This window comes from Drosophila elegans, unplaced genomic scaffold, assembly GCF_018152505.1.
Source record: "Drosophila elegans isolate 14027-0461.03 unplaced genomic scaffold, ASM1815250v1 contig_814, whole genome shotgun sequence".
Classification (NCBI taxonomy): domain Eukaryota; kingdom Metazoa; phylum Arthropoda; class Insecta; order Diptera; family Drosophilidae; genus Drosophila; species Drosophila elegans.
In genome coordinates, this window is record NW_024546167.1 from 6319718 (window position 1) to 6333118 (window position 13401).

Sequence of the window (13401 nt, forward strand, 5' to 3'; positions counted from 1 at the left end):
AATTTCAATTTGTTAACCATTTTTTTATTCGCAATCAAATTTATTACATCGACTGACAACAAAAGTATTGAGTGAAAAAGGAGCTTGGCATCCCCTCCCCCCAAAAAAAAAGGAGAATATGGAAAACAAATTTGCAATCGGCGCTTATTTTCTTAAAAATATAGATATCCATGTGTGGCTCTCCTCTTTTTACTTCTCTTCCTGGCCCGTGTGTGTGTGTGTGTATTTGTTGTGCTGCGAGAGTGTGTGTTTGTTTGCAGGACAATTAAAACCAGGCAAACAGAACAACAGTGGGCGGTTGGATGGTTGGGTGGTTGGAATAGCTCGCAGGCAGCTCGTGGCCCTAGTAAATGGTAATCAACGCAAATCCTCCATAGAGCACTGCACACGGATAGGCAATCAGCAGCTGTTGATGGTCCATGGAGAAGGCGGTGGCGAACAGTTTCGAGGCCGATATGGCGCACCAGAATATGGAGATGCCGCTCACAATTAGGCCGAGTGTGCCCCTGCAAGAGTGAAACGAGATACCAACTCAGACCAGATAGATATAGACAGCGGTGAAATCAATAAACAATGCATATGCATGAAGCAGCACCAGTACAGAGTGAGAAAAACCCCATAACAATCTGAGCTTTTTAGTCCCATGAGCAAATTTTTGATCTAGAATAAATAGTTTTTTGAAAGCGGAATGGAATCTATAGCATTAGCCATTAAAATTGATATACCTTCGATATATATATATGTACAACTATTTTAAAACTTAGCTAAAGTTTGTTAAGTTAACTGAAGCATTACTGGATTGAATAAATACTTACCAACACAAAAAGTTTTAGTGTGCTAACATAATACTTTACTTTACGTTACTTTTGACAATAAAACTAGGTCGACTCATACAAACTTTGAATTAGAAAAATACTTGTATAACTCTCACTTTTAAAAAATATTAAGTTAAGTAGATAAATGAAGAATAAAACTGACATTAGTTTGCCATTTTTTTGAGGCACAAAATATATTAATATTTAGCCACAAGAAAAATTAAGTAAAATCGATTAATATGTAGAAATAATATTTCTCCCGGTGCAACGACTTGGAATCGAGTATTCCACTGGCAGTGTTCATATAAAAGGATGAGTATGTGGGTGTGGGTGTGGGTATGAATGAGCGTGTGTGCGAATGAATGGGCAGGGCAAACAAAGACAGCAGGCGATGTGCCGGCAAAAGGATGTGCAAACACAGTCCAACTACAAAGCGCACACAGAACCCACACTGGCACTCGCATGGAAAGCCCAGCGGAAAATGAAAAATTGATTGCAAAGCTATACTCGGCAAATGTTACCTATGTTTGTACCTTACAAGTTAACTGATAAGGCTGACCTTAAATACAATCCCAATAAGCCTATTACTACTTCTTATGTCACATTAAAATAAAATACAAAACATTAAACAGTGTCAAAAGTTTATTGTTAGTTTTGGGTACAAACATTTTAGAACCAAATCAAAGAACAGAAAACACACGCAAATTTATTGACTATCGTCAGGCCTTAACAAGATAAACAGTACTTCACCAAGTAGAAGGAAACATTAGTTTAGTTTATTGAAAAGCAAGGAAAGTCTAAAATAAAGTCCACTCTTGACCAGTTGATCAGTTTAAAGTTGTAAGCCGTGAATCTTTTACTGCTAACCCATTAAATCTGGCCAAGAAATCAATTTACGAAACCAAAACATAAATCCCCATATTCCAAAGTTTCAATTTTCAGCTACACGCACGCGTTAAATGGATTGCCTTTCTGTGGTCTCGACGGCTCAGCTGTCACCTCCACCTCGAGCTCCACCTCCACATCCGATTTTTTCCTGACCCCTGCAATCTTCTCCAGAACTTTGTTGCTGGTCGGTGCCAAGGGATTTTTTTTTTTTTGGCTCCGGACTGGGAAGCTTAAATGGACCGGCGCTGGCCTAAAAACCAATCAAAACAATACTATGTAGTGCCGGATAACTGCACTGTCTGTGTAATTTTGGCGCACTTTTGCATCACCAAACAAACTCAATTAAAAAGTCTGTCTAAAACAAAAAAAAAAGGACTTCGGGGAATCGCAAAAATATTTACTGTAAACTTGGCTGGCATTCGCACGGACTATATGAACATCAAAGCTAGTACACACACCCACACCCACACACACACGTCCACCCCAAAGTGCAAGCGCTTAAAGCCAAAAAATAAAAAATGCAGGCAAACAGGCAACCAAAATGGCAATTGCAATGGGCAGTTGGACAGTTTGGTGAAAGGGGGAAGTGGGAAAGGGGGGAAGAGGAAAATTGGTAGTGTTTTTGGGGCCGACTGGGTGGGTGGGGCAAACAAAACGCGCTTGGTGTCGAGTAAGCGCGAGCAATAGTTGTTTTTTACACACACTCATTTCCAGCCATCACCAACCACCCACCGCACCACTTAGTTACCCCGCGCCGCTCTGAAATTATGACGTGCCAAAGGGAACAGGCGGTGGATTCGCCAGAGGAAGCGCTAAAAACTCACGCAGCATTTGCGTGTTGCTCCTCGCATGGCCATCATAAAAAGCGTGGCGAGTGAGTGGAGCCAGAAAAACTAAAAAAAAAAAGAAAATGGCAGAAAGGAAAGCAGCAGGGAAAACCAGTGGACGAGGGGACGGAAAATAGCAAGGAAAAAGGGGCGACGGAAAGCCCGGCTAGCGAGTGCTGGACACATATTTGAAAAGGAAACTACGTGAACGAAACTCAACGGGTGGCAAAACAGGACATGGAACGTTGGACAGATGGACACAGGACCGCCTGGCAGGACCATTCCCACCGCCCACTCAGCAAAACCACCCACATTCACATCTACATCCACACCCACTGTTCTCAGCGCGAAAATTAAACGGCGCATAGTTGGCGTTATTTTGCTCCGTTTTTTGCCTGTCTTGCCTTGGCTTCAATTGAGTCCGAGGTCCGTAGACCGTAGTCCTCCGTCCGTAGTCCTCCATCCGTAGTCTGTAGTTGGGACTCCTCCGTCCGTAGTCTGTAGTTTGAAAGTTGTGGCCCTGGAGTGCACTAAAAGCGCAAATTAAGTTGGCTACTCTTTTTTTTTTGTTCGCCTCTATGTGTATGCATCGCTGGCCCAAAACTGCAGCAAAATTAAAAAACCTAAATTGTGCGAAAAGAGGCAAGGGGAAATCAACCCCATCGGATGGCCAGATAAAGAAATTAAATGCTGGCCCAGAAGGAGTTGCCGATGACGAGGGGAATCGTAATTGGCTTCGGAAAAAAATAGGTCAAGTTTGAGCACCTATGGTTCGTTGAAAAAATGGCTTTTTTAATTTATATTGACTTATTTCACAATTTTAAACCAAACTTATCCGTTGTATAACTTCTTTACAAAACTGTAAGTAACAGTTTAGATTAAACTAGATTATCAACGCTGAAACTTATTTTTAAGTCTATTTTTGTTCTCTGGCGGAAAATGTTCGATCACAACTAATATAAAATCAAATAATAACACTTCATCAATTCGTTGACCAGACTCAACTGTCAAGTTTTACTCCTTACCATGTTATAAATCAATATTTTGTTTCTAATTGTGCTTAGCAAATACAAAAAATACACAAGTAATTAAAAGCTGAGACAATTAGAGGTTCGAAATATTCAATTACCCTACAGCACATCTTAATTCTATTGCCCACTTTGGTGATTTCAATTTGCAGGACAACTATTTCAGCATAGATACAAAACCCTGCGCAACCAAACCTGCGGGCTAAAATCAAACAATCCAAAAACTACACCCGCAGTAACAATAATGCCAACAGCCAGAAGTGATCAACTTGAATGGATGGAGAGCTGCAGAGGCCGGAGTCGAAGAAGCATCAATTGCACAAATCTGAACGACTGGAAAGGGATCGAAAACGTGCTGCAGTCGCAGATGGACGAGCTTAGGCAAAAGTTTGTAATTACAGGCCACAAACAATGAGGAGTCGACGTCGATGCATTGGCAACTTTTCAATTAAAAACATAAATATAAAGCACAACGACTGCTGCAGTGGGGGTAGCGTCAAACTAAAAACTGAATTGAATTGAATTGAATGGAATGGAATGGAAGGGCAGAGCAGAGCCGCGCAGAGCAGATGAAAAGCCAGCGAGTTGTGTCAACAATTACTTACTGAATGGTGATTAAAATGTTGATACCCGACAGCACCACCATGGGCAGCAGACAATAGCCGAGCACCGAGGCCACCGCCCCGAAGGTCACCTGCGACCGGCTGACCATCAGCGAGAGCAGGCAATAGAAGAAGATGCAGCCCATCACGCCGATTCCGTAGATGTAGGAGAACGTCACCTTGCCGCTCTGTGGGAGAAAGTGGTGGGTTTTTGTTAGTGGAAGTCTGCTAATCTGCGCACAGGTAATTGGCGAAACGGTGCCAAACCAACTATGAGTTATAGCGTTAATATTTCATTTCATTTTTAGAGATTCAAGCTGGTGTCTTGCTTAGCATTCATAAATTTACATTACTTTGACATCGAGTTAAGTTGCTGTTTCGAAAACAAGTACTATCATAAAGAAGTATCTATACATTTTTATATTTCAAAAATTATAAATTAACTTTTTAGGGCATAAAATAGAAAAATCGATTGATTTGTAAATAAATAAATAAAGGAATAAATAAATTAAGCTATATGGGAAGCAATCAAATCGATTCTAATTTGTTGGTCAATACGAACAAAATCTATGGTCAGCTTAAAATTGTTTTGTTTTTGCAGTATGCTCAGGTTGAGGTTCCTGTTTTGAAATTAAATACCATTTAGTTTTATATTAAACAGTTACTAATTAAATTAAGCTCAAATTTTAGACTAATAAAATGCAAAAACATTTTTTTCTATAATACATTTTTCAATGATAAATACTAACATTTTCAGATACAATTTGGTGTAATCGAAACCCAAAGTAATTTAGTTAATTTGATAAATATAATTAGAAACGAAACCAATAAGAATTACTATAAAAACAACAATTTTTCTTAAAGTTTCCAAGCCAACTTCTTAACAAAAAAGATTTCTTTATCAAAATTGAATACAACCAAGAATTGATATCGACCGTATTAGAAGAAGGACGGGGTGTGGGGATGGGAATCTATAAACTATAACAAACCAGTAGTAGGAAGCCGCCAAGTGTGAGGCAGAAGACCAGTGGCCCCGCCATGTCCGTGTCCTGCAGAATTTGCTGGTCGGTGCCCCGCAAAGGATTCAGCACGGCGAGTGTCTGGAACGAATGAGTAACGAGAGTAATGCGATTAAAATTAGAGCAAGCGAAGGATTACACAGTGAGGGGGTCAGCACTGGACATATATACATAGGTCCGTCCGGCAACAGGCCATCATCACTCACAGAGCCTGCGGCAGGACACGGGATTCGGGATTCGGGACACGGGACTTTGGACTCGACACACTACACAACACAATTCATTTGTTCGCACAGCGGTCATAAAACGAAGCCCAACTCTCGTTTTTCAAACATTTGTTCTCTATGCGTTTTGGTCTTTCCCCCCTTCTTTTTTTTTTTTTTTTTTTTTTTTTTGTATCGTGTGCAGTGGCAGAGAAATTTGAAAAATGGAAATTGATGATAAATGATATTGCTGACCAGCCAGCCAGCAAGCAAGCGAGCAAGCGAACAAGCGAACGAGTGAGCCGGGGCTTGGAAACTGGGCCAAAAGCTGTCAACGCATTTGACGCATGCGAATGTGGGCCAGTACGAGGGCCATGAAATTTGATATTATGGGCGGCAAGGACCCACCAAAAATTGTCGATGAAATTCCGAGTGCCTCTTTGTGGGGTAAACCCACAGAGAGCCACTCGGAATGCCATCGACAGCTTTAATTGAGATTGAAATGAATTTGATATGGAAAAATGCAAGCATGCATAGAGGGGAAAAATGTAACACGAAGATTAGTTTTCATAATAATAACATTTTAAGTGATTAAAAAAAATTAGATTCAATTTTAACAGCAACAAACCAATATTCAGCACATTTTTCTTATCAATTGTAGTAACTATCCATTACTAATTGTCTTGCAATTAAAAACGATATTTAAATTTGTATACGAACTTTAATAAAAGTTAAAATATATTAGAATTACTTGAGAACAAGTAAAAACACATTTAAAAACGCAGAATAAATTATCTTTATATCGCGGGACAACTATATATATTTCTTCGCTGCACTTAAGCCTTGAAAATACCTTTGCTAACATAGCCATTCGCCATTCGCCATCGATTCATTACATTAACAATCCGGCCCAGAGTCAAACACAAATCTAACCATAATTCCCCCAGCTAGCTGATGAACAATTTAATTAGCATTTCATTTCATTTCATTCCATTTCAGTTTTATGATGGCACACGGACTCATTAACATTAACATTTTCATTTTTCAATTAACACAAGCGTAATAAATTCCGTGCCGGAGCGAAAGAAATGAGAATCAGGCGCACGCAAATTTTTTACAAAATGGACAAAAAATGCAGAAAGTTACACAGCAAACTGGACCGAATGGGGGGAAGGATGGGGAAAAAAGTGTGAGAGAAAAACTTTAATTAAAAACACAAAAGTTGCTTTATTTATTTAAAAACAACTACGACCAGCCCGGCGGCCAGTGCAATGAAAAAATATGTCTTCATTAACGACACAAACCGGCAAGTGCAGCGACAACAAAGCACAAACACACAAACACACAAAAAAAATAATAGGCAAAAATTACAGAAAAAAAAAATAAACGAAAAACAATAGAAAATATTGTGGCAGGAGAAGCTTGCAATAAATACAAAAGCGAATGCAAAAACATTTAAATTTCAATTAAAACGGAGTTGGCAGCGTCGGAAAAGCGCGGCCTAAAGTGGCCGCCTAAAAGGATGGCCACCCGCTGCGTTGCACAAATTAGAAAAGGCACGGGTCCGGGCTCGGATCCGGGTCTGGGTCCGTGGAAAATGCGTAAGGGCCACGGCAGACGCAGAAATTATGCGGCGCGCGGAGTAATTGTCCGGGCAAACAAAGTGGGCAACTCAAATCTCGAGGCTCCTTTGTGGTTGATGTGTGTGTCGGTGGCATCCGACGGGAATCGGGCGCATAAAATATGCAATTTGCCGGGCTCCCCCTTAAGATCTTTAGTTAAAAATGCTTTCAAGTGCAGCGGGGTAAAAAAGAGAGCCCTAAGCCCCTTTTCCCCTTTCCTCAACCTCAGGGCAGCTCCAAGGGTGGTAAAGCGAAGCTTTCTTTCTTTTCTCTTACCTTTTGGAAAATGTGATTCGGATTGATGCCCAGTTCTGTAAAAAAAAATAAGGGTTATTTTAATTATTCGAAACTATATAGCTAGGAGCTTATACCAAAATCAAACAATCAATTTATAACGAATTTTTGTTTGGTTGTACTTTAAAGAATTGTTTTACATTTCATTTACTTATGAATTTGCTATTATTTTGTTATTAGGGAGACCAAAAAACTACTTTAAGGTCGTTTTCTTGGCTTTTAATTTTGAAATGATCTCTTAAATTAAAAATAAATAGTTTTTTGTTTCTATTTTCTCAGTTTTAAAGCTATCTGCAAATAATTTTTGTTTTCGAGCCGGATCGGAAGACTATATAGAAAGAATCGGCAATAAAAAAAAATTTAGCATCGCTCTCTTTTGTTTTTTTTTTTAATATTTGGATATGCACTAGTTAGATAATCTAGAATTACGATTTTAATTTTATTTGAATCACACGACTATTTCATATATCTCTTATTGAAACAATCATAAAAAAATAAAATATTATTGAACAAAAATTATAACTGCTGTTTTTTCATCTTTTTTTAACATTCTTTGAGATATAATATATTTTGAGAGTTGCATTTAAGTTTTATGCAAATTTGACGACTATATCATAATTCTCTTATTGGAACAATCGGCAAAATATAAAAAAATATATATATCTACGCAGTTTTTCTATTCATTTTAATATACTTCGAAACATAGTGATCGATTATTTTAGAATTAAAAAGTTACTTTTAGCTATACGTCTATTTCACAGAAAACCGTAGATATTTGCAGACCCTTTAAAAAACTCGTAGTTTCCCTTATGTTTTAACATTTTTCATTGAACATATTGTTTGCAGAATCTGAATAGGCGACTAATTACTGATCAGTGATTACATTTTTGTTTTACATACTATTATTTTTTAACAGCCAATCTTACCCTCCAAAAGTGGTGGCTCATCGTCGAACTCGTTGCCGGCTCCTCCGGCGGCGCCTTGTTTTCCGCTCTTGTCCTGGCCGTAACTCGTGTCCGTGTACGCCGTAGGATCGTAGAATCCGCCCAATCCTTGGGCCGGTGGCTGGGCATAGGCCGCATCATAGTTGGGCGGCACCGAGGCCTGTGTGTTGTCGAAGGTTTGGAAGTTCCTAAAAAGCAATTCGAGCAACAATTGTGGGTGGAAACTGGAATTCCCGCAGTTTACTCACAGTTCCTGACCAAATTCCGGCATATCGAAGTTGTAACTGGCATCCGCCGATGGCGAAGAGCCGTAAAAGTCATTGGGTCCGCCAAACTGAGACATATCTACTTAATTTAAGCACAATTCAATTGGTATATTTACTAAATTTAACAAAACAACACGTCAACTAGAGCTGGAACAAATATCGATGCTCATGCGATAACAATCGATAATTTCATGGTTTAGTAAGGTTTCAAACCTTGGGAAAAACTTAGATAAGAACAGGGCTACCAACACCCTTTTCATTTGCTTTCATGATTTAGCAAGGTTTCGAACCTTGGGGAAAACTTAGATAAGACCAGGGTTGCCCACACACTTTTTAGCTGTCAGAAACTCAAAAATCATTTGAAAACATTTGCAACACAGCCCCAAACAATTTCAAAAGTTTCCAGGCCTTAATAAAAATAACTAATCAATTCCAAGCAGAACAAGCAGAACCAAATAAAAAAGCTCACATTTTGTAACATTCATAATACATTTTATTTCCATAGCTCCATTTGCAACGCACACAAGTTACTGAAATAGCTATTCATCTTTGGTAGTGGAGGTACATGCTCTTGGGGCTACGTTGTTATTGCATTCTTTAAAGGTCTATAATATGTAGGAATATATAATAATATTGTAATTTCGTAAAGTTTCAAACTCTCTTTAGATTCGTTTAGTTGGTTTAGTTTCACACAATAGGGGAACGAACACAATCGATAACTATATGAAAATTTACTAACAATACATAGCTGTGAATTATAATTATATATCAACATAGATAGTTATACACATGTCTCGCATATGTACGATATTTATGTATATGGCTGGTTTGTTTAACTGCGATTCATTTGCGCTACCGACTAATTATTGTTCGTCTTTCTCAACTCGCCGTCCTGTCGTGTGTTTGTTTTGGTTTTGCATATTTCCTGTCGATTCGATTCCATTCGATTCTGACCTGACCTGACCTGACCTGACCTGACTAGACCTGAAGCGGGCCAAACTGTTTGTTTAACTTATAAATAAACTTGGATTCAAATATCTTATTATGCATTATGTAAATATGACTAGATTGAATGGGGAATTCGAATAATAACCCAGCTTTGGTTGCTTATTTCGTTTGGTTTGCTTCTTATCCATTCCTCTTGCTCTGGGGAATCCAGCTGCTGTTGTTCTCGCCTTGCTCCGCTTAATCCTCCAGATTTCGGAAGGCCTGCTGCACGTCCTCGTACAGCTGATCGTAGTCCGCCTTGATCTTTTGTTCGCCATCTTTCACGGGGTCCTGAAAAGGAATCCGGAACATTAATGTATTTATCTTTGTAGGCATAGTAATCAGCTAAGTAGATATTGGTTTCTATGGCAGCTATAGGCTACAGTCGCCCGATCGTTAGTTAAGGATGTAAACATATAAAAATAAAAATGTACTATGCGATATATATAATATATAATTTAACTGTCATATATGATATATCGCATTGTACATTTCTTTTCATTATTTTAGTCATCTAAAAAAGGTTTTTAAATAACATATAAGTCAAAAATCAGATATATCAGTTCTAATAGCAAACAAAACTTATTAAAACTAGTAACTAAAACTCACCTTGAACTTCATCGACGACAGCTGATACATAATGCCGCCCATCGACTCCCGAATGGTGTTCCATGTGATTTTGTTGTCCGACTGGGCTGTGGACTCGACGGCATGCCGGGCGGTCTCATAGAAGGACATGATGTTCCTCAGCATGCCCACCGTCTTGTAGAAGGGACACACGCGATCGTACGGCGAGTAGGAGTTCTGTTGCAGGAAGTCGTCCTTCAGCAACTTGGCCACCTCCAGGGTCACCTTGTCGGTCTCGGCCAGTGAGGCCTTGCCCACCAGCTGCACGATCTCGGACAGATCCTCCTCCTCCTGCAGGATCTCCTTGACCTTGGTGCGCAGCGGCACGAACTCGGGGAAGTTCTTATCGTAGTATTCATCCAGGGCACGCATGTACTTCGAGTAGGAGATGAGCCAGTTGATCGAGGGGAAGTGCTTGCGCTGGGCCAGCTTCTTGTCGAGACCCCAGAACACCTGCACGATACCCAGAGTGGCGGAGGTCACGGGATCGGAGAAGTCACCACCGGGAGGCGACACAGCGCCCACAATGGACACGGAGCCCTCGCGCTCTGGGTTACCCAAACACTTGACGCGACCGGCACGTTCGTAGAAGGAGGCCAGACGGGCGCCCAGATAAGCCGGGTAGCCAGAATCGGCAGGCATCTCGGCCAGACGACCCGAAATCTCACGCAGCGCCTCGGCCCAACGGGAGGTGGAGTCGGCCATCATGGCTACGTTGTAACCCATGTCGCGGAAGTACTCGGACAGGGTGATACCAGTGTAGATGGAGGCCTCACGGGCAGCCACTGGCATGTTGGAGGTGTTGGCCACCAGGGCAGTGCGCTTCATGATGGACTCGGTCACACCGCCGATTTCGCAGGTCAGTTCGGGGAAGTCGCGCAGTACCTCGGACATCTCGTTGCCACGCTCGCCGCAACCCACGTAGATGATCACATCGGAGTTGGAGTACTTGGACAGAGCCTGGTGAAATGTTCAAACATAATTGATTTCTTAGATTTGATGCTAATAATTGCTTTAAGGAGCTATACCAGTGTAGTATTTTTTAAAATACATTTTTATAAATTTTTTTGGCCTTATCGATAGTTCACAGTTTGAAAAATATGCCGAGAAAGCGGCAAGGTCGTATCTATAAAAGTTTTTGAAAGGCAGCGTTTGAAGAACACGCATACACCGCTGCATCTGAAAATTTAACAGCGTTTATCTCGAAACGACATTTTTGAAAACTACTGACATCATAAGTCGACTACAAGTTGACCGATCGGTTTAAAATTAACGCTTAATCATCTTAAAAGTGTCCTACTTACAATGAACTACGAACTTTTTGATTGGTTGAAAATTACCCATAAAAAAAATCATTTTTTCAACCCAAAAAACTACTTTTTTTTCAAACATATACTTTTTAAAGATCGTAGATCATTGTAGGGAAACATATTGAGCTTTCATAGTCCCGTAATTACTCAATATTTTGTAAAAAAGCCTTAATTACAGCTAAAAATGTGAAAATTTTAAAAGATTCTATTATGTACTTTCCTTAAAAAAATTCCAAAAATTACATATTATTCCATGGGTTACACTGGTATAGCCCCTTAACCGGAATAGACATTATCGAATCAACTTTTAGGTAGTATTGAGCAACTCACCTGCGAAATGACGGTCTTGCCGCAGCCGAAGGCTCCGGGGATGGCAGTGGTGCCGCCCTGGACGCAGGGGAAGAGCGAGTCGAGGACACGTTGGCCCGTGAAGAGCGGATGGTTGGCGGGCAGCTTCTCGGTCACGGGACGTGGCTGACGCACTGGCCACACCTGCAACATGGTGTGCTTGGTGATCTCGCCATCGAACTCCGTCTCCAGGACGACATCCTCCAGGTTGTAGTTGCCCGAGGGGGCAATGTATCGCACGGTTCCCTTCGCCCTGGGCGCCACAATCATGCGCTGCTTGACCAGCGTATTCTCGTGCACCATTCCGTACAGATCGCCGCCGGTTATGTGCGAACCCACTCGCACATTCAGCGGATTGAATTCCCACATTTCGGAGCGCGACAAAGCGGTTGTGTTGACACCCTTGGGTATGTAGATAGAGCTGGTCATCACACCAATATCCCGCAACGGACGTTGGATGCCGTCAAAGATGCTGCCCATGATGCCGGGCCCGAGCTCCACGGAGAGGGGCTTGCCGGTGCGCAGGACGGGATCGCCAACGGTGACGCCGGAGGTCTCCTCGTACACCTGGATGGTGGCCATGTCGCCCTCCAGCCGGATGATCTCGCCCACCAGCTCGTAGTAGCCCACACGGACCAGCTCGTACATGGCCGATCCCGACATGGCCTCCGCGGTGACCACTAAATAAATAAAGAAAAGAGGCGGTGGCGAAGAGCAGGGGAAGATTAGCCAGATCTTTGGGGGGGGTCAGCGATTGAAGGACGCTGGTGAGGTCACTTACCTGGTCCCGAAACCGCGTAGACACGTCCATACTCGGACTCGCGCTCCTCGTCTTTGAATTTCCTCAAATTGGACATGGTCGCGGTTGCTGCTCTTCTTCTTCTGCTGCTTCTGCTTCGGTAACGGTCAAAACGCTCGTTGGCTGTGGGGAAAAAAGTAACCGTTTTTCGTATAAACAAAACACATTTTCCATGCCCCCGCGAAAGTTTTCCGTGTGCGCTGCGAAGGAAAATCATAGGTGGCGCTGTTGTGCAGCAGCAGCCCCCAGTAAAAAAAAACTTCACACCCCCGCAGCCCAGCATCGATTTTCCAATACAATTTTCACGCATGCCTCGGACGGCCAGCTGAAATTTTCACATTTCCTGCAGCACATTCTCGTTTTTCACATTTTCTTTTTGTTTGGACCCATTGAGGGCTGCCTATTGCTCGTTTCGTTCGGTAATAATTGTTTTTTTGGCTGTCCTAAAATTAAATATGCTCACATTTGTTTCACCAGCTCTTATGAAAATTCTTGCTTTTTTGATTTCACTTTAGTATTGATTTATCGGTTATCGACGAGAGTGCCTTACTCTTCTTAGAGATGGACTTGTCCAAGCTCACGTCGCATGACACTGAGTATTTAAACGTGGAACCGTTATTTAGGGATCGATTATTTATTTTGAATACCCAACTCTATTCAAGATAGTTGCAAAAAATTGAATTTATAGTCGTTTCCGTTGACATATTTTTGAATAAAAACATAAGCCATAGAAACGTCAAAGTTTCTAAGAGTTAACTTTGAAAAATTATTTATTCAATTTTTTATACTCAAGCATATAAGAGCAAAGAATTGTGTACCTTG

At 41.2% G+C, this 13401-nt stretch overlaps 2 protein-coding genes across 2 annotated transcripts; both read right to left on the minus strand.

Annotated features, from left to right (window-relative positions):
- Positions 1-2: 2 nt before the first annotated feature.
- On the minus strand, positions 3-8665 carry LOC108138308 (protein YIPF5). Its single transcript, XM_017260465.2, has 6 exons — positions 8491-8665; positions 8225-8430; positions 7281-7315; positions 5150-5260; positions 4164-4348; positions 3-506 (listed from the first exon to the last, which is right to left on the minus strand). The coding sequence occupies exons 1-6, from the start codon at positions 8583-8585 to the stop codon at positions 344-346; spliced, it is 795 nt and encodes a 264-aa protein (XP_017115954.1). The 5' UTR covers positions 8586-8665; the 3' UTR covers positions 3-343.
- A 313-nt stretch (positions 8666-8978) lies between these two features.
- LOC108138286 (V-type proton ATPase catalytic subunit A) lies at positions 8979-13151 on the minus strand. The gene is made up of 5 exons (XM_017260443.2): positions 13043-13151; positions 12562-12702; positions 11763-12460; positions 10105-11082; positions 8979-9786 (listed from the first exon to the last, which is right to left on the minus strand). Exons 2-5 carry the CDS (start codon positions 12635-12637, stop codon positions 9694-9696), a joined length of 1845 nt encoding a protein of 614 aa, XP_017115932.1. The 5' UTR covers positions 12638-12702; positions 13043-13151; the 3' UTR covers positions 8979-9693.
- Between the last annotated feature and the right edge of the window lie 250 nt (positions 13152-13401).

Coding starts and splice junctions, on each gene's coding strand:
- LOC108138308 (XM_017260465.2), bottom strand. CDS start 8,585: ATGTCTCAGTTTGGCGGACCCAATGACTTTTACGGCTCTTCGCCATCG. Junction 7,316..8,224: donor TGAGCCACCACTTTTGGAGG/GTAAGATTGGCT, acceptor TTTTTTTTACAG/AACTGGGCATCAATCCGAAT. Junction 5,261..7,280: donor CGAATCACATTTTCCAAAAG/GTAAGAGAAAAG, acceptor CATTCGTTCCAG/ACACTCGCCGTGCTGAATCC.
- LOC108138286 (XM_017260443.2), bottom strand. CDS start 12,637: ATGTCCAATTTGAGGAAATTCAAAGACGAGGAGCGCGAGTCCGAGTAT. Junction 11,083..11,762: donor GCAAGACCGTCATTTCGCAG/GTGAGTTGCTCA, acceptor ACATTTCACCAG/GCTCTGTCCAAGTACTCCAA. Junction 9,787..10,104: donor TGTCGTCGATGAAGTTCAAG/GTGAGTTTTAGT, acceptor ATTCCTTTTCAG/GACCCCGTGAAAGATGGCGA.